Source organism: Chrysoperla carnea, chromosome 5 (genome assembly GCF_905475395.1).
Source record: "Chrysoperla carnea chromosome 5, inChrCarn1.1, whole genome shotgun sequence".
Taxonomy (NCBI): Eukaryota; Metazoa; Arthropoda; class Insecta; order Neuroptera; family Chrysopidae; genus Chrysoperla; species Chrysoperla carnea.
In genome coordinates, this window is record NC_058341.1 from 16,875,974 (window position 1) to 16,897,134 (window position 21,161).

The 21,161-nt window shown below is 30.7% G+C and overlaps 4 protein-coding genes and 1 non-coding gene across 5 annotated transcripts; 3 read left to right on the forward strand and 2 right to left on the reverse strand.

Moving 5' to 3' along the window:
• Positions 1–1,338: 1,338 nt before the first annotated feature.
• Positions 1,339–11,251, reverse strand: LOC123299954 (Golgi-specific brefeldin A-resistance guanine nucleotide exchange factor 1). The gene is made up of 15 exons (XM_044882382.1): positions 10,763–11,251; positions 10,479–10,706; positions 10,106–10,393; positions 9,052–9,623; positions 7,029–7,598; positions 6,787–6,969; positions 6,581–6,724; positions 6,314–6,522; positions 5,344–6,228; positions 4,796–5,193; positions 4,243–4,662; positions 3,733–4,085; positions 3,476–3,673; positions 2,869–3,414; positions 1,339–2,778 (listed from the first exon to the last, which is right to left on the reverse strand). The coding sequence occupies exons 1-15, from the start codon at positions 11,061–11,063 to the stop codon at positions 2,257–2,259; spliced, it is 5,817 nt and encodes a 1,938-aa protein (XP_044738317.1). The 5' UTR covers positions 11,064–11,251; the 3' UTR covers positions 1,339–2,256.
• LOC123301918 lies at positions 7,858–7,951 on the forward strand. Its single transcript, XR_006535474.1, has one exon. It is a non-coding gene; the product is annotated as a U6atac minor spliceosomal RNA (small nuclear RNA).
• Positions 11,252–12,782: 1,531 nt separating the features above from the next.
• LOC123300010 (glutaredoxin-C4-like) lies at positions 12,783–13,625 on the forward strand. Its single transcript, XM_044882462.1, has 3 exons — positions 12,783–12,956; positions 13,026–13,130; positions 13,416–13,625. Exons 1-3 carry the CDS (start codon positions 12,810–12,812, stop codon positions 13,512–13,514), a joined length of 351 nt encoding a protein of 116 aa, XP_044738397.1. The 5' UTR covers positions 12,783–12,809; the 3' UTR covers positions 13,515–13,625.
• Positions 13,626–15,244: 1,619 nt separating this feature from the next.
• LOC123299996 (group XIIA secretory phospholipase A2) lies at positions 15,245–16,668 on the forward strand. The gene is made up of 3 exons (XM_044882447.1): positions 15,245–15,571; positions 16,051–16,296; positions 16,394–16,668. Exons 1-3 carry the CDS (start codon positions 15,337–15,339, stop codon positions 16,540–16,542), a joined length of 630 nt encoding a protein of 209 aa, XP_044738382.1. The 5' UTR covers positions 15,245–15,336; the 3' UTR covers positions 16,543–16,668.
• Positions 16,669–17,103: 435 nt separating this feature from the next.
• LOC123299963 (zinc finger protein 2 homolog) lies at positions 17,104–20,205 on the reverse strand. The gene is made up of 2 exons (XM_044882396.1): positions 19,587–20,205; positions 17,104–19,514 (listed from the first exon to the last, which is right to left on the reverse strand). The coding sequence occupies exons 1-2, from the start codon at positions 20,094–20,096 to the stop codon at positions 17,757–17,759; spliced, it is 2,268 nt and encodes a 755-aa protein (XP_044738331.1). The 5' UTR covers positions 20,097–20,205; the 3' UTR covers positions 17,104–17,756.
• Between the last annotated feature and the right edge of the window lie 956 nt (positions 20,206–21,161).

Consider the following 21,161-nt stretch of genomic DNA (forward strand, 5'->3'; position numbering starts at 1 on the left):
GTGCTTAATTCCGGGACCAGGGAAAATATAAGAAATAGTGTTTATCCTCGACCTTGTCAACAGCCTCTCAAATTTTCAGTCGTCCTAAAATGATTGTCAAATACAACGCTTGAACCTAAAACTAATAAGTTCTAGACAATAACCAATAAGTGATAGTTCCTGAAGAAATTCGTAAAGAGTGCAGTAGTATGTTACTTGAAAGGTGAATTAACAAAAGTCACAGTTGCGGGAAACATTTGAAAAATTAAACTTCAAATTATCTCCGATATTAAAAGATCTACCAAAAAATTGCAATTGGATCCATGTATGCTTTCAAATAAGTTTAAAGGATAAATGGTATTAAATAAAAATAAATTTTGATAATTTACAAATATTTATATATTTTTTCAATAATATTTTTTGAAAGATAAATAAACTCTAACAATTTGTTATACAAATACACGAATATAGATTTTGATTATTTATTACAAAGAAGAATTGTTTTATACAATCAAAGAAAACAATTTATCAAACCACTTTCTCTTATGAAAAACTCTCCTAAATCCAATCCATAATTATGTTTAAAATCACTCTTCCTCATTGGCATAATAGCTTGTCTAGATAAATACATTTATTTTGCACACAGAATTTATAAAATAATAAAAAAGAAATTATTTATAATTTAAAAAGTATTTAGTGTTTTTTTTTTTTTTTTTTGGCTGCTTCACACCGCCGCATTTCATGTGTGTCCAGTTTATTTCAAGAATAGTTAAGACCCTAGTCATGGAAATCAAGTTCAATTGACTACCCAAAAATCGGAAAAATCAAAAACAACTTTTTGTTTCAGAATATGACAAAACTCAAAATATATAGATGACCCAAAAAATTCAAAATTTGGGTTCACTTTACGATTAGATTCATATTTTCTATGGAAATGCTTGAAATCGATACACATAATGCCCTTTGCACAGGTGTAAACAGTGATTTCCTCACCATTTTGTACGTAAAGGAACGTCAATTTCATTATTGCCAATCTAACTGTAAATAATATAAAATATAATTTCTTTAATAATTATTTTATAAACTCTGTATTAATATTCAAAAATTTTTTTCTAAAAGTGCTACGTATTTATTTCTCAAATAAAAAACAAACTTTTGAATAAACGGACAAAAAAATTTATTATAATTTTTCTATTAAATTTTTTCTCTTTTTTTAAATAAAAACAAATTTTTTACTACAATTTTATATACAGAAAATAATAACTCTTTTTTAAAATTATATAAATAGGAAAAATCTTTTAGTAAATAAAAAAATAAAATTTAAAACAAAGAAGATTGTGACTAAAAATGGCACAAAATGTAATTTTTATGCGTTTAGATATAATTTTTAAAATTAGAAAAAAATAGTACTCAATCGTATCAAAACACATCGGTTTACGGAAGGAGCTCGTACGTGAAAATGAGATCTATTTTTGGTTATATTTATTTGAGTCCTTAATTTAAATAGTCTACACCAGACTTTTTAACACAAAAAATTACTAAAAGAGGGATATTTCATACTTGGTTTCGTTATGGTAAACGCAAAACATTTTATATTTGGGAAAATTCTGAGAGTTTTCTTTCACGAGGCTCCAAAAATTGAGCCTTGAGCCAACAATTAAAATTTTCAGTCTCACGAAAGAAATCTTTTAAGTTCGCCATAACGAAGCCACATACGAAGTATCCTCGTTAGTTATTACTTGTGAAAAGGAACCCAGGGTTGTAGGCTAAAATTAATTGTGAAGGGGAAAAAATTGCCAACGAAAAATATTTTTGAAATGCGATGCATTATTATAATAGAAATCATTTTAAACTTATCCCTTCCACGGAGTGATAGTTTCAACCTCATATTCTTTTAGTGAAGGGAATATAGATTAAACTGAAGATAAAAGTTACCAACCTTTATATTCACAGGAATTTTATTGTCCTTCGGCAATGGCTATCCAATTTTGTTTAAAAAAAAAACTCGCAAACAATCTTCTTTGCGGACACCCACCTACGCCCCATTATCAACAACATACTTAGACCCATGATGTAAGTACTATAGGTATGCCAGTCATATTAAATTTAATTCATGAATTCATGAAATAAATTAGTCTGCGCAGTGCCATACCTATAGTACTTACACCATACTTAGACCGTATATTTAAAAAAATAAAAATCATAATTACAAATACAGGGTGTACTTACAAATAAACAAAAAATAAACAATTAAAATATAACATTTTCTAAATAAATTTAAGGTTCTCCTTGTGAAGGGGACGCATTTGTAGCTGTACCAAATAAGATCTCAGAACCAGGGGGTATATTTGGTAAGTTTTTACTATCTGTATAAAAATAATTTGCAGATTGGAAAATATTTTGTGGTAATGGCATTACTGGATTATAAAAATTTCTACCATTTTGTTCATTACTTGTTTCAACACTATCGCTACTTGGTACATAATCGTTAATGTTTTCTGGGTTACGATTTGAATCAACAGGAGCTGTATTTAAGGTTAAATTATAAGGGTTTTTAAGGTATTCATTGTATAAAGAGGATTGTTGAGGGACGTTGTCGTATAATTGAGGTTGTTGTTGCGTTGATACTGGTTCTGGAAGACCTGTATGAGACGTACTGTAGTAGTAATTTTGTTGGGGATATAAATTGGTCGTTGTAGAACGTGTTAAATCAGATTTGGATGTCTCGTAGCTTGATGTACTATAAGGTGGAACTATTTGTGAGACGTTACTTGGCACTCCAATTGGGGTTGATACCATCTATAAGCGAAAAAAGCAAATATTAAGAATACTAAGCATTGGAGAAACATAAGGATTCTAATTTTCAAAAAAATATATGTTATAACTTACCTGCCCAAGGTGTGAAAATAATGGAGATGCTATATTTTCCATGGCAGGTGGTTGTAAGATTATACTACTTCTTGTACTGTTAACTTCATTTATCACATTTGGCAACGGTGAAGTTAATTGTGGACATGGTAAAGGTGATGATAATTGTGGACCCGGATTATCAGATAAATTCGATGTTTGTTGATATTGTTGCTCTGCTGGTATTGAACTAGTATTTTCTAATGTGTTAGGTATCGTATTATCTCCACTTTCTAAATTATTTTCTTCGGGTAATTTAAATAGCTCATCTTTTAAATTTGGTAAGAATGTATGAATACGATTCCATGTATTCATCCATAATGGAGAATACTGCTCCCCAGTTCCATCATGGAATACTTTCGCTGAATCCATTACAAGCAACATATTTTTCAGGGATTCTGGAATGGCTTCATATAATAAATCACTATTTCCAGCATGCATATATTTATCCATGAAATCCAAAATATTTAGCCAGAGTGTTGTAAATGTTGATAGCGTAAGTAAGGGTGTGAGATGATGCAAGAATACCTGTGAGAGAAATAATTTGTTGAGTTTCACAAAGAAAAGAAAATTGTAGTAGCTAGCTTACCTTAGATAATACAGTAGCAGCCCGCATTCGTGCCTCTTCTAAACCATCTATCGCACCATGCGTTGGTGTTTCTAGTAATTGATTTAATAGTGGGAATAGTACATTATGGAAACAAGCTTCCCATTCAGGACCACTCAAATTCTGTAAATCGGGCATCAATAACGCCCTTTGTAAATATGTTATCGCACTCATACGAATCTGTAAAAAAACTCCAAATTAGCTAAGTTCGACTCAACTTCAAACGAGATCGAACTAACCTGTTTCCTCGAATCACAACATAATCGTGCAATGCCTTGTAATAATGGACACCATCCTTTTGGCCATAATGAATACACTGTCGTATCATCTCCATGCTCTTCTGCCCACCATTTAAATATTTGTGCAGTCCGTGTATGTAATGTATGCATTAAATCTAGTAATTGGATGGATACTTGATGATAGCCACTTGGTAAATCTTCATCATCGCTGTCATCTTCACCGCTTGCACTTTGATGAGCTGGTGAAGAGGCTCCTGTTTGATTATTACGATGTTCATCTGTTTGATGCCGCCATGATTTACTGTTGGAATTGCGCGATAGTTTGTCTTTAGTAGACTTACGATTCGATCGATCTAAAAAAAAATTAATTTATAATATTAATAAAAATGTTAGCCAAAAATTAAACGTAGATGCAACTTTTTAATACAGTAGGAATTTTTGAGCCAATAAAACATAGCATTATTGAACGATTTGAAATGTTGAACCTTAATTCAAATATTTGCTACTTACTTTCATTCATGCTAGCTTCCACAAATGTCCTAATGCAATGTACACAATCTTCAAAATTATATGGCGTTATATGCGTTATATCTCGTACCAAAAATGCAAGACTTTCACAACATTTTAACAGCGCGGCAGGATTATGTGGTCCTAGCCGTCGTTCCAATATTATACTACTCGATGCCTGATTTAATGGCGGTATTGTTGTTGGTTTTATTAAATTTGGATCCACAACAACCCCAGGTTCATTTCCGACTAAAATCCAACCATTGACTTGTTGACTAACAGCTCGTGTTAGTGGAACAGGAGGAGTTTTATCTATTTTCGATACAGAATTCTTTGTCAGTTCTGAATCGGATGTATAACCACGTTCAATTAGTACAGATTCTTCTTCACTGCTCACAGCAGCTTCACCATCTGACTTAGTACCTAAAAATTAACGCGGGATTATTTGGATATTAAAAAAAATTAATACAAGATAGGAATCGTCTTTTGCTGATTTCCAATCGTGATTTTTGAATCATCCAAAATAAATACAAAATGAGGTTTCACCATATCTTACCTTGATCATTTGGAGTTTGCACGGCATCCCCACTTTGTGTTGTAGTCAATAATTTCGGAGCATGAGCTCCCGCCCCAATACATTCTAACAATGTAAATACAATTTTCCAATCTGAATCCGTATGGATATTTTGTGCGGATGTTTTTAACAATTCAAATAATCCAAATGAAATATGCCGTGATACTTTATATAGAGTTATTGGTTTTAACAATAAGAGCATTCGCAACGATTGTAAAATAATTGGACTCATTTCTTCATTACGCATTAAACGTATTGCTAAACGTAATAAACCAATAATGGATCGTTCCAATAAATATTGATAATCACATGTAGCTGCCCCCATTATTAAACTGTAGATATGATCTTGTACACTTTGCCAAAATGTTAGAACACGGTCCCTGTAAATAAAAAGCAAAATTTAATTTCTAAATAATCCTGAAAATTTATTTTTTATTGATAGCTTCAATTACTGGATTCTAATCCTCAAAATAATCCAAAAATTCAAAAAGCAGTCCAATATTTCGAGAAATAATTAAATTTCAACTTACCGATTTTGTATAACAACTTTCAACAACAGTTCAAAAAAGAATACAGTGATATGTTCATTATACCCAGTCCCAGCAGATTTATGTCCATCAGGGCCTTTGGAAAATTCTACTAACGCTCGTATTAAATGTTGCAATGATTCCATTTGTAAAAATTTCGATTCTGTTACAATATGCTCCAAATTACTATCTTTAATGAAATTATTTGCATATTCAATTAATTCTTGTTCCTCAACAGATGGTACTCTAGGAGCTTGAACCTCTGAAGATATATACGAGTACAAAGAACTAAATAGACTTGGTTCAGTTTTTTGTGATGATGTAGTCTCACATTTCAACATAATTTTCCCTGTTGCTTCCGTAAAATCTTCTGCTTCCAACAAACTTTTTGGTAAAAGATTATGATTATATAAAGCTAAGAATAAATCTAGAATATGATGCCAACTTTCACGTAAGTTATCACCATGTAAATGAACTAAATTTAAAACGGTTTTAAATGCCAATTGAGCTTTTTCGTTACTAGCAAATTGTATTGTTGCCGTGTTTGTTTGTTTTTGTTGGCTATTCATTTGGGTAAATTTACACAATGATAAAATTATGGTATCCAAATTTGTACAAATATTAAATTGGGATGATATAAATGCACACTTTTGAAAGCCTTTAATAGCTCGTTGATAAATTAAAGCGTCATCACTTTTATCAAACACAAAACTGAGTGCTGCAACTGTTGGTCCCCATATTAAATTGAACAGATCTTCATCGAATGTACCATTTTTGACATGAATGTAAACACCGTCTTTGGAATTACCGCGTCGTAATAAAACTTTCCATAGATAATTTTCGCGTACTATCCCAGTTTGCTCCGCTGGCATCACGATTTCATCTTTTCTGTGAACAAAGAATATAGAATAAAGAGCCTGTCCAGAGAGACGTAAATAAAAATGTATATCGAAGTCCCAATACTATGGCTTACTTAATTGCAACGTAAATTTCATCCAACATATCTTGATCAAAATCTTGGCCACCATTAACCTTTTTTAAATTACGCTTAAATTCATCCGCTGTCATCGGTGTATTTTGGCGTTTTACATTATGATTATGTTGGTCAACGTTTAACATAATAACAGCGTATGCTAGTGTGAATGCGGCATCAGCATTTGCGAATGGTTCTCCATTACATTTCTGAAACAAATCATTAAATTAAAAACGAACTTAACAGATTCCACATCATTCAACTTACATGCCAATGATCAGCAAAATGTTCTAATAATAATGAAATTAAGGGAGCTTCACCGGGTAAACGGAATGTTTCTAAATAGAGTCGTAATGCTTCATCGACACGCATATCGGTGAAATCAAAAGAATTTACGAAAACTTCTAGGACCTAGAACATGAAAAACCACATAAATATTTGGTAAAAAATTAAAAGTTAAGTCAGAATCTTACGTGTATATTATTTCGACTACTAATATATTCTCCAATCATTTTCTTATCCAAATTAGGATTCTCTCGTAGAAAATGCACAACTTCAATTGGATCGAGTTCAGGTTTAAGGATGCCATGTTCTTGTAAAAATTGAATACCTTTTTTTGGTTTTGTATTAAAATACTCTGTTCCTTGTGGTAGCCACTAAAAAAATGTTTGTTCAATTAAAAAATTTTTATTTTTATCAAAAATTTAAAACCTACCCTTTTCTTCATTTTGATAGTATTTAACTCTTCGTACGATGGAACATTCGTTGAAATCTTCTGCCGTTGCGATGCAATCGAAACAAATGCCAAATTAGGTTCTTTGGCAACAATTTCAAGTGATTTTCCATTCTCTGAATTGCTATCATCAAAATTTTGTTTTTTCTCATTAAGTTTTGCACTACAATTAGCTCGTATCGATTCAATAATCGTTAATAACGCATCCAAAGACAATAAATGTGTATGATACACACCAGCCGTTACAGGAAATGCATTTTTGGCTAATAACTTTGTTAAATCTTCAAATAAATTTGTACAATAAAAATCACAATCATAATTTAAATATAATTCGGTGACTAGGCCAGGAATACGCCATAGTTGTACAATGTTATCCAGAGCAATTTCTTTATGTTCATATGTTACTTTAATGGAATCGGAGATGATAATTTCGATTAATTTTGTTAGATAATATTCTAATTGGAATTTTAAGTGGGTTCGTAATGATTCGAATAGTAGGAATGATACTTGTAAATCAGCAGCAAATATTGAAATTCGTTCCGAGGATAGTAACTGAAAAAAACATTAAGAATTTAAAAAAAAAAGTTCAAAAATTATTTTTCACTGTCAACACTTGCGTAAATTGTGGGACACCCTTTACAATTAAAAGATGCTAAATTATGCTTATTATCGAAAACAATTGATAGGATGTAATTGTTTTTAGATTAGACTGTTATGTTTCCTGAAATAATTCATACAAAATAAGCTCCTCTCACTAGTGACATGTTTCATTACACTTAGTATATATACAATTTACTTGAGAAAATTTATTGTGTTGTATGAAAGGAGAGACGGTTAGCACTCCCCTAGACAAGGATGGAATACAATACATATATGGTTAAGGCACAACTTAACCACCATTTTTTTTTTATACTATTCAATCAAATTATGTTTTCATATAATTATACCATTTATTTGAAATAAACATAGTATATCAAGTTTGGTCTCAAGTTTGTAACGCTTAAAAACATTGATGCTTCGAAAAAAATTTTGGTATAGGTGTTCATAGACTCACCTAAAAAGTCAATTTCCGGTTGTCTGTCTGTCTGTCGTCTGTCCGTCTGTCATCACGATTACTCAAAAACGAAAAGAGATATCAAGCTGAAATTTTTATAGTGTGCTTAAGACGTAAAAAGTGAGGTCGAGTTCGTAAATGAGCAACATAGGTCAATTGGGTTTTGAGTCCGTAGGACCCATCTTGTAAACCGTTAGAGATAGAATAAATGTTTAAATGTAAAAAATGTTCCTTATAAAAAAAATAAACAACTTTTGTTTAAGATATTTTCTTGTAAACATGACTGTTTACCCACGAGGGCGCTAATTAGGTGAAAATTTTGTAGTATGTATTAATATGGGAATATCAGTTATATGTGTGTGGCTATTTAAGAGTGGAAATCTTTCTTTATTTACGTGACGCCAAAAAACAAACGATTGCGTCATAAAAACTATCTATACATGGTATTTCAACAATTAACTCAGTCAATTGTTTGTTTTCACTTGTTTTATTTAACTTTACCAACTTTTTAACAGGTATTCTCGGAGTAAAATGATTGGATTTGAATGAAATATTTATGATCGAATAGCTTGTAATTTCTAGTTTTTGAATTAATTTGTTAAACATTTTCATCATTCCTTTGTATTTTATGCGCAGGACTGAAACGCTGAGCAAATTTATTAATTAATTTGTTATGAATTTTAAGAGCGTGTCTAGGGTGTATAAATATTTATAAAAGAAATTGAGTATGTGCTAACGAAATGTTGTTTATTTCTCATAAAAATGCGCTTATAATAGTCTTTATACCAGCTTTTTAAACCGAGTTATTCACCGACAAACAAAATAGACACTTTTCACAATAAACTGCCATTACTTCTCAAATAATGACCTTACAGAAATAAACCTGTTGTAAACCTGTGAGGCAATATATATTCTAGTACTCAAAACCAATAAAGTAAATCAAATACTTACCGAAAATAAATTTCGACATAAATCATCCTTGCACAACGATAACAACGAATTATATTTTCCAATACTATCAGCACCAACTTCAAATACCACTGTTAACAATGTTAAACCCAAATGTATCATAACTTCATTATTCTGTTTATCGTTTGGATTACACAAGGTAATTAAAAATCGAAATAATTCACGAACACATACAATCCCATACGGTACTAACGGTACACCTTCTTGTGATTGTGGTGTAAATCGTACGCCTCGTGGATTCACATACTCTTGACTGATGGTTGATGATGTTTGACTACTGATCATTGAATCCGAACGTCGTAGCTCACAAGTACCCTCCGTTTGAATCGATTCTGTTTCTGATTTTTCAATTTCTGTGGGTTGTTGATCGGATTGTTGATCAGTTTGTTGTGGAGATATAACCGAATCGTCTCTTAATGCGGATGTTGGAGTATTTTGTGATATGGAACCTTGCATATCAACAATATTTTCATTGGGAGTTACTGGTGATGTTGTTAAATGACTTTCTTGGCATACTTGTAAGGATTTTGGATCAACTGTTAAAGTTCCATCCTCTGCAATAAGATTGAGTTAAAAATTTTATCTCCTGTTTCCTTTGTAAAAGTAAAATTTTTGGCATTCTTCCAGGATACTTCGTAGAGTTTCATGCTATTTCTCGAAAACTGAACTTGTGTGGTTTTTAATTTGTGGCATAAATTGCAGCAAAATAAAAATTAAAAAAATTGTCTCGATTTGGGATAGACAAATGAATTCTAAGAAATAGTTTGAAATTAATTCGAGAAATCGCTTTTCGTGTGGGATTCTGAGAGTTTTCCCGGAAACTATGCAACTAAACATCAAATTAACTCAGTTTTATCGAATTTTTGTTTCAGAATTTGATAAAACTTGGTATATAGAGTAATTTTGACCCAAAAATTGAGTTCTTTTGATGCTTGGTAATCAGGTAATAATAAAAAAATTAGGTACTTTATTTGACAAAAACCAATAAAATAAAAATTTAATTTTGATCAGCTTTATAAACATTCTGCATAATTACCGTTTAAGCTTGTAGAACTATTTGATAAATTCGAAGGTTCCCGAATAACTGGTATTGTTCCACTATTATCTGTTACACTTTCTGTGGATGATGCAGCCTTAACTTTTCTATGATATGTTTTCGATTTCTTCTTATTAAGTCTTGTAGATTGATCCGTTGAATTTGTATACATTTTTATCTTTTTTAAATTTGTTGGAATGCGGGCATCTTCACTTAATTCGGGCAATCTTAGGAATAACAATTGTACCATATCTTTTAAAACAAGTTCTGCTGTTCTTCGAAGTAATTCTTTAGGCAAAAAAACACATAAAAATTTAGTTTTTGATTCCATAGGTGTCCCAGAATTCAAAGACAATTGTATATTTTTCCTTACCATTCAATCGAGATTCAAAACAAATCCGAAAACAACTCAACGCAATATCACATACAGCGTTATCAGATAATTTGTAAGAACATGGCGAAAGTAGCAACGCTCGTAACGTATGAATAATTCTCAACAACACTAAAGCATCAGCTGCTGCATCAGTTCCTAAGAACCTAGCACGTGTCACTGCACTGGCAATACTTTCAACAGCCATAGCTGCCCCTTCATGTTCTAAATCTAAAAAAATTTGCTACATAAGATTGATCTCCTAGGTTTGAAACGTTCATCCTTACCAATTAAACCATATGATAAAAACTTTTGTACAGACGATAATGCTAAACTTGTTACAGGTCCTGTTGTTTCCTCAGAACGAATCACTTCCAAAAAAGGTTCAAGGAATATGTTCGGATTAATTAACTTCAAATCTTCCACCCTATTCAATAACGCCTTTAAATCCTGCAATGCTTTTAAAAGAATGTCATGATCTTCATCTTGATGGGAATGTGATGACCATCTGGCTCCACGACGCATAGCTGTCATTAAGATGGTCATTTCGCCTTGCACTACGAACACTCCATTCCCAGGTAATGACATGGTTGGTTCGTATTTTGATTTAATTAACAAACTTAATTTTTGTTTATTTCCAATTAATTTGTAGAATTTTTTTTGTTTATTATAAGATAAATAATTTATTTTTACATTTCATAAACATTTTTGGTACAAATGTCACAGAATCTCACATAAAAACACTGGTAAAATTATTTATTGAAATGTCAACGTCAGTGATTTTAACATCACTGTTCATTCAGTGTTGACTTTTATCTATGAATTTTTTTCCACATATGAAAGGTACACGCGCGTTCAAGGAAATGTTAGAACGCACTCATTTTATTCAAATTTTAAAAATTATCGAAAAGTTCTTTTAGATATTTCGAAGAATTTTCTCTTATTACACTCGTACAAATAGCTATAAGGAATTTCTAATTATCTTTTTCTTGCATAATGATTTCTAATAATATCAAATGCCCATATTGATAACCACACCTTAAGGTTCTACGGGCATTACCGCCATAAAAATATAAAAATCTGAATTTTTAACAGAGATCTGGAGTGTATAGTTTCTGTGTAATTCATCCATTAATTGGATAAATTTATTTACTTTTGTACCAGAAAAACTTAAAAGGCATTAATTTGGCTAATTTTCCGAAAATCGGAACCCTCGACCTATATTGACTTCAAATTAATATTACACATACAGTTTTATACATTATATTGATATTAGAAAAAAATTTGATTTTTCAAGATTGATCAATCTTCAACCACCCTTTTCCCACCATTAAAGCTTGAGTCAATACTAAAATTCATTCCGGGTTTCTTAATTTGGAACGAATATATTTGGCAATCGGAATGGATGAGTTGAAATTACATGAATTCAAATTTCAGCTCTTCATAACTCTTTTGAAAAAAAGCGATTGATTTCATTGGGAAAATGAATTCGAATTCACTCCTCCTACAACTATTCGAATAATTTTATAATTGTGTTTGGAACCATCAATATCTCATATATAAAAATTCTATTTAATTTTTCATGCGGAAATCACTAAGTAATTAATGATTCATTGCTGAAACAAACCTTCCAACAGAGGCCTTGCTGAATATTTCAAGGAAACTGTTTATTAATCGACCTAATTAATTGTATATTCGATTGGTTGAATAGAAAGTAGTTTTCCTTTTTCACATTATGAGTAAATAAGAAACATCTCTATCAACAAATTTTCCGAAAAAAGCCATAATTAAACAATAATTAAGTAAACAAGTATTAAATATTTAATATTTTGTCGATAAAATTATTACATGCTTTGTAAAGGAAAATTGCTTTTATTGGATTTTCCATAAATAGTTATTTAAATTTTTTATCACTTTTATCAATAAAATACCACTAAGAGACATGTTATTTTTTAAGTGATATTGAATATGAAACTAAACGAATAATAAATGGTTCAATAGTAATTAATTAAAATCGAATTAATGAGCCCCCCAAAAAAAATTGATTTTCCCACAAATTAGCTTCTTCACGACTGAACTATCTAGATTTTCCAACCATCAATAATGATTTCATACAGTACTTTGGACAGTCCCGCCGCTTATCGCTTGCCACTTTGTAAATTTTACAATTTCTCCAAAGATTTTCCTGAACAGCCAGTGCAGAGTTTTGCTATTCTTCACGATTTGAATTATTATTGGTTCTTTATTCCTCCTACGGATCCAATTAAAAGCTACATGCGCAATAAAAAATAACCACACTCGAACAAATTAATATTTACACGAAGCCTAACCAGAATGGGCTTATTTTTCTCCAAAACTCCATCAGTTTCACGTAACGCTATGAGTTCTCTATCCGCAGAAGGTGTTAAGGAGCTTATCTCCAGTGATAAAGTTGTGATTTTTTCTAAAAGTTATTGTCCATACTGTAAAATGGCCAAAGAAGTGAGTTTTTAAAGTTATTTTTTGTTACTAAATACAACATTTGTAATTATTAATGGTTTTTGTTTATAGGTATTCGATAAATTAAAACATAAGTATACAGCCATTGAATTAGATGAACGAAATGATACTGATGCCGTACAAGATATTCTAGGAGAAATGACAGGGGCACGTTCGGTATGTAAATGAGTCCTTTTTTTTTGTTTCATTAAAAAAAAAACATTGAAAATCGTAAATCTATAACATTGACATTAATTTTATTTTGTTTTTAAAATACTTTTTCCTTCATTGACCTTGAAATCGGCTTTCTAACAAATTATTTGAATGACATTCTTGAAATTCAATCAAAATGATTTTGTTTTGAGAAAATCATATGATTCATGTATTTTGAAAACGCCGTAGTTTTGCGCGCGATTTTCAAAAAATGTACTGATTAGTGATTATGCAATTATTTTTTTTCAGGTACCTCGTGTATTTGTAAATGGGCAATTTATTGGTGGTGGAACTGATGTTAAAGCTTTATATGAATCCGGCGATTTACAAAAGAAATTAGAAGCTTAAATACGTACATTTTGAAATTAGTTTAAATATCATTTTTATTGTATTAAATTAATGAAATAATTATATATGATGGTTTTGTGTTTTAATAAATTTTAATTGGTTAAAATTTAATACAATTTTATTGATATAATAATTTATTTTTTTTTAGTAACAAACAGCTAATCAGTACTTGTTATCATGTTTAATGACTAGCATTTATATGATGACTAGCCTAAATCATTTGAAAGCCGCGTATGATTTAAGTTGTAAATTTTGTGTTTTAATATTTACATTAAAAAAATGATAAACAATCGATTACGATAAATATATTTATAATGCACCATAAATGTATGCCTATTTTTTATTAGTAATCGATTAGAAACTTACCACTCCTTAGAAAAACTCCCTTCGACACATTTTAGAAACCTTTCTTTTTTCATATTTGTTGAAAGTTGAATTTTTCGTAATATATTTACATTTCTATGCTCTGGCGATACGTTAGACATGATGATATAAAATTTAGTATTCAGTTAAGAAAATAGTTGTTAATTTCTTCTATTTGCTATAAATCTGAAAAAAAATCATAGAAAAGATACGATAAAAAGAAACGGATACGAATACGGATCTTATTGCGAATACGGGTATACAAAACATCACTAATCTATGTATATAATTCCGTTTGTCCGTCAATAAGTGTGCTCACACATAGACTTGGAGAAACTGATACAAAATTTCAAACATCCAACCATTTTTTACAGTATGCCGATCCGTTAATAAGTTGAATAATTATTAGAAGAAAGATTACAGTTACAGTGTTCTCAGGGGCTTATCGAAAGATGGTTAAAAGAATTCGTTAAAAACGTTATTTTAATTGCTGCAGGCTAATTTTTTGTTAATTATTTTCGAACAGTCATTCATGGAAATCATCATGCCATACTTTTCGAATAGTGACTATCACTATTAATACAATAATGTGCAGATCCTTTTATTTTATAATAATTTAATAATTATAAATGGTTCAAGCATTATTATTTGATACCCAGATCAATATATACTGAGTATTAAACAATTAACTCATTTACATTTTAATTTCTTTTGACTAATTTCCAAGTATCTTAAAGGCATAAACAAGCAACCTCAGGCTAGAAAAATTAACGGAGTTTTCTATAAATTCCTTATCTCCGTAATCTTACATATAATTTCTCTAGCCTTTTTTCTGTCACATCATTTTCTATCATCTCATTTTAAAGCTTTTCATGCTGGCGAATGACGAAGAATAGACTCATGATCTAAAAATGTACCTCTTAGGAAAATAGGCTAAAGAAATAATATAAAGATTTAACTTTGTACAGTTTGTAATTTGTATATCACATCTGTAATAAAATTGCTTAAAGAAAAGAAAAGTTTTTAGCCACGGGTCGATCAGCTAGTTTTTCATAATGAGCTTATGATATTAGATAACTTTAAACTATACCCACTTAACTGGCTTCAATAATCTGAGTCTAAGCATAAATGGGGTTTCCGAGATATGATTAAGTCTATAAAAATCTATATTTTCAACATCCTGGTCAATAATCAAAAATAATTAAATAGGTATTTCCTCGAAAAAAAAATCGACTAATAATACATTCGTATAGAATGTCGGCAACTCAACAAACTGAACCACCATCCAAAATCAATTACGTGTACTTATTATCATGACGGCGTTACTTACAATTCCAAATGCGTCAAAATTCTAAAAATATGAAAAATATGATGGCTAACCAAATAACTTCTAACCTCATTAAAATTAAATGTCAAAAATATTATTATACGCAGAAAATTTACAAGAAATAATCTCAAAATGTTTGAGATTTCGTATAAAAAAATTTTCATTTATACTTTAACGTTTCTGGCATATACGTATTCTGGTTTTGGTTCCGGTGTATTACAAAATTTACGGGATTCTATAGCTGCGGCAGAACTTGTTTTTGGAGATGTTGTTGAAAATGTAGCGTATGTTGCAAAAAAATTTAAGAATTTCCATGAAATATTTGATGCGGCTGTTGATGAAGAATGTATTTTTACTTGTCCTGGAGGTAAATATTTACATTTATAATCATATATTGTAATATTAGGATTCCGTACCATAAACATAAGCATTAATATTATTATTGCGCAAATTTATTCTTTTAAGTTCATTTCACATAGACTTTTCAAATTTTATTCAAAATCATTAAACAGAAGGGCAACAGAGCGGGAAGGACCCAAAACACACAAAAATTCAGTTCATTTGACGGTTTAGGATGAGGTTCTTTAGTATCGCCGAAAACTCCAAAATAGAGGACCTCTTATAGAATTTGCAGAGAAAATACTTCTCTAATCGTCAAATAAAACCGATTTTTGTATCGATTTCTGGAGAAGTTAAGAAAAGTCTGAAATCATAAGTGAATAATTTTGAAAATTGATTATTGTGGCCGCTCTGTTTTAACTCAAATTGTAGCGGATCTGGATTAAAAGACTTCCTAATGCAAACATATTCAAAACGCAAATAGAAATAATGTTTTTACATTTTTAGGAATCACTCCCAGGAAGAATAAAAATCATACACCAAAATCGAATGGATGTGGTTCGTTCGGCTTAAATATTGATAAAAATTATTTACCACTAACGGAAATGACAAAATGTTGTGATTCTCATGATATTTGCTATGACACATGCAATTCTGCAAAAGAATTATGTGATTTAGAATTTAAACGATGTCTTTATAAATATTGTGATACGTATCAACAAACTACGGCTATTGGCGAACAGGCGTCAAGAGGTATTAAAATTTAATCATTGTTTAAATCAGCACCCCTGCTTCCCCCTCCCCCATATATACAATTGTCCAAATTTTAATTTAATTTTTTTTTGTTTAGCGTGCAAAGCTGCGGCTAAGGTCTTGTTTACAGGAACTTTAACATTAGGATGTAAATCGTATAAGGATGCACAGAAAGAAGCGTGTTATTGTGCCGAAAATAAGAAATATGATTCAAAGAAAAAATGGACAACAGGTGAAGAGCTTTAATTTTGTACCTAATGAATTGTTTTAGCTAATTTATTTTTAGTTTGTTATCAAATTTTGATACGTTTTAACCTTGAATCTCGATTTGTTTTATTATATATTATAAATAAATATACGTATTAAACCAGAGACTTTTTTTCTTAAAACCTAGGATTGCTAAGTGTGAGTCCAACTAACATACAAAGGGCTCTGTATTAATATTTAAACTAACTTTTAAAGCGTTAAATAAAAATTGAAAAGAAAAAAGCGTTTTAAAATTAACAACATTGTATAGAAAGGGGATATGTGATCCAACATTCAAAGAAATTAACCAAAAGTTTAAATAAATAATGTTTTTTTTATTTATTTTTTTATATCACATTTTTTTTAGCATCAAACTCAAAAACTTCCTTTTCTGAAAATATGTACAAAAGAAACAGAAAAAAAATCTTATTTTTAAATTATTCCTACAATAATTAAAACTGAAAAATAATTCAAAATTTGTTTATTATTGTGATTTTTCATGTAAAACTAAAAATAAATTTATATCTAAAGGCTAAGAGTTTTGTACTCTTAAATCGGCGGCGGTCCAGTTTTGAAAAATTTAATATAGCTGATAAAAAAATATTAACTTAGATTTGAACATCAATCTGGTGATTCATTTTGACGTATGATTAGTATTATAATGCCATTTTCTTTTTACAAATTTTCCACCATTCAGTAAAATAAATATGTACAAATTAATAAAAATATTGCTTTAAGAGTATTAATTTTTCTCTATATCTTGTATCTCCGATTTTTTTTTTCGTTCTTACAAAAATATCGAGTTTGAGTGAGGCTATTCGGACACTATCGTCAGGATGTTTTGGAGTAGAAGATTAAAGTTCTAGGACCTTTTTTAAGCATATCTAAAGATACAGTTAACGTTAGACAGCCGTTAGTGTCCGAATAACCTTATACTGTAAGAAAAATTAAGAAAACATTGTCGAATAATTGAAAATAGGTTAATTTTCTCGAAGAGCCGTAAATATTATTTAATGCGCTTTTGATGCGCTAAGAAATAAATTATTTCGGTCTCCCAAGGATTCTCAAATTTTATTATGTAATAAATACTACCTACAAGTTGTCACCCCGTTTTATGTTGAATTAAAAAGTCATAAAATTATATTAAACCTATAACAAAGAATAAGAATACAATTACAAAACTATATCAGGATTCTATGATCCCATTTTTATTTTTATAACTCATCATCTGTAGTCTCTTGTCTCAATTGACTTAAGGCCATTTCAGTTTCATCATTATCCTCTGGTAAAATTGTTTCACTCGCTAATATTGAATTAGAAGCTTTAAAATGTTCGAGTTCTTCTAATTTTACTTTGTCACTTCCAATAACAATTGTATCCGTGTCTTGCATTTCACTGGAACCTGTCACCGAAATCGTTGAATGATGAACCTCTTTAATATGATCACGTAACGCAAAATTACGAGCATACGATGCTCCACATTGGAAACAACTAAATTTCAGATTATTCTCTCGTTTATGACTTTCCATATGCGAGCGTACCGCGTATAATGACGCAAACGGTCGATTACATTCGGTACAACTAAACGGTTTAGTGTGACTATTTTTATGACCAGCTAGTTGGACTCCAGTTTTAAATGCTTTCGGACAGTAAGGACATTTGTAATTACGTTGATCTGAATGCGTTAAAAGATGATGGTTATATACACTATGAGCTTTAAACCGCTTCCCACAATGCTTACAAACATAAGGTCGTGCCCCCGTGTGGGTGCGCATATGTAATGTTAAACAATAACTAACCCGAAATGTTTTACCACAAATTTCACATTCATGTGGTTTCTCTCCCGTGTGTATACGTTCATGCTTAACTTTTTCATGTGGTCTAGCGAATTTACGGCCACAATACCCACAGGAATATGGTCGATCTTTCGTGTGCACTTCCATATGTTCGGTAAGCGCTTGAGCAGTATCAAATGAATTTTTACAATAGGAACAACTAAACGGTTTTCCTCCATTATGGACCCTCATATGCATTTCAAGATTCTCATGAGTGAAGAATTTTCGATTACATATATCACAATGGTAATCATCTTCTCCACTATGCGTTGCCATGTGAATTAATTCATAGCCCTTATCGTACGATTTATTACAAACTGTACATACAAACATTTCTCTTGGTTTATTTGGATCAAATTCAATTGGACCCGTGATACCATATTCGACAGGAGCTTCAATTTCTTTGGCTTTAATTGGTTCATGCATTCTTTGATGTAAACGTAGCGACTTATTTGTTGGGAAAACTGTATCGCATTTGGTACAGAGAAAAGGAGCAACTGCTGTAGTAATCCCTCCCGAAGTGGAATCTTCAAGTTTAACAATTTTATGTGCTTTCATGTGAGCGCACAATGATTTCGGATTGTTAAAACTCACTTCACATCGGGAACATTTGTAATCACTAGCTCGTTCCGGATCACAAGTGTGTTTATTAAATTGGCTAATTTTAGAAAATTGCATTTTACATCGACTACAATTATATAACTTAACTAAATTTTTCAGGTCTAGGTCTTTGTCATTTGTGGACGCTTTTTCCATTGTTCCGTCATCGTTCATTATAAATAGTTCACAAATTGGTTGACGTCGATTTGAGTTTTGTAAATTCTTCAGTTTATTATTCGGCACCGTTTTTGTTGTATCATCCCAAAATTTCTCAATTTGAACCACTTTACGTGTATAGACTCGACCATCTTTGTCCACACATTCTTCTTGCTTGAGCGTGTTTAAAATTTGTGGAAATTTAATTTCTTCATTTATTTCTTCAATATCATCTTCTTCGGTTGTATCATTTTCTTCGTCCTCGTAGTATTTTGAGGATAAGAGCATGTCAGTTTTAAGTACTTCATCAATTCCCATGTTTGATTTGATTATAACGTTTTCACCTTCTTGACCATCGAATTGTTCGTTGACTTCAGCCATCTAAAAATTTTTAAACTATTAAATTCTCTATTTTTTTGAGTATATGTTAAAAAATAAATTTGTTCAAATTACCTCGACGACAACCTCCTGGCCATCATGATATTGCTGAATATGTTCCATAATCGACGTAAAATTTACACCACAACTTGAACATGAATAAATTTCTTCCCCTTCCACCATAGGTTCTATTTCAACTCCATCATTTTCATGATCTTCAACCATAATTGAGCCATCCTCTAAAACTACTGTATTCACATTTAAAGCTTCATTCATTAACTCTATATTTTGGGCATCATCTTCATGACTTTGGCTATCGTTATGCTTTTCTAGCATAAAATTTTCAGACATATCCTCTTCTTTAATATTTAACACCGTCATTTCACAATCTTCTTTTTCATTACCTTCAGGACCATTTGAAGAACATTGAGATGTTCCTAAATGGTCCACTAATTGAGGTATACCATCACATAATTGATTACAGCATGGACAATAAATATTGACCGTCATACTCAATAAATGATACCGTAGCGATTCTTGGCATTCAAATTTTTCACCACAGCAAAGTGGACACTCTAACTGCATTTTTTTATCCCGTTTAAATTGCACTGAATTGTTATCTAACACAATACGTTCTCGTATGTCATTTACATATTTTCGAAATTAAATTTCTATTTTTTAGTTTAAAATTTTTTACCATTTCGTAATGGTCATTGTTGTGGAAAATTCAAATTTTTTGGATATTAAATTGTTGCTAATTTCCCATAAAACTTCAAGTTGATAAGAATAGAAATAACTTCATAGCAAACAATACAAGGAACAACATGACACCATGAAATTCGATAAAGATGTCTGACGCAACGATTTTTAATCAAAAATTTTTTGTTTATACTAAGTTGGTATATTACGATACCAACACAAAATGTAATTTAGTTTTTTTAAAATGCGCGCCATTCGTATATTATATCCTCTTAATTTTTTTTCAGATGTATTCCTCTTAAAACTATTTTAAAGCTCCATTAATTTTTACTGGGATATAAAAATAATTGTTTTAACAATTTTCGTAACCATTTAAATTAAAAATAATTGTATGTCTTATATCAAAACATTTTAAAATATCGATAACTTTTGTTGATGAAATATTTGGATTTAATAAAACATGTTTTAATCATTTAAAATTTGCGTATTTTGTTTAAAAAAATTTCTTTTCTTTAATAAATTTAAATCGTTGTTAGGCCAATCAGTTTTCAAAACTATAATCTGGTACTACTATAAAAAAATACGCGCATGCAGGTTTGTTTTAACTCGAGGTCCGGAGACGGAACACGGAACAATTTTAATGGTAGGTAATAAAGAATGCTCCCAGTACACTTCACTTAAAGTTTCTCCCTTTGAGCCCAAAATGGACGACCACTTTCGGGACTTATCTCAGTAAATATTGATTTTACGTGAAAAATTATTTATTTCTTGTTTGCGCGTCCATCTTAATTATTGTGCAATAAATGCAAAATTTCTAGCGGTTCATTGCCCCCCATACAGGATGTAACAAATTTATATTATAATGCATATGTTTTAAAAATCAATCTACCCACCCCCCTTTGACCAAATCAGGCTACTATAGTAACGCGAGTTATTATAGCCAACCAAAAG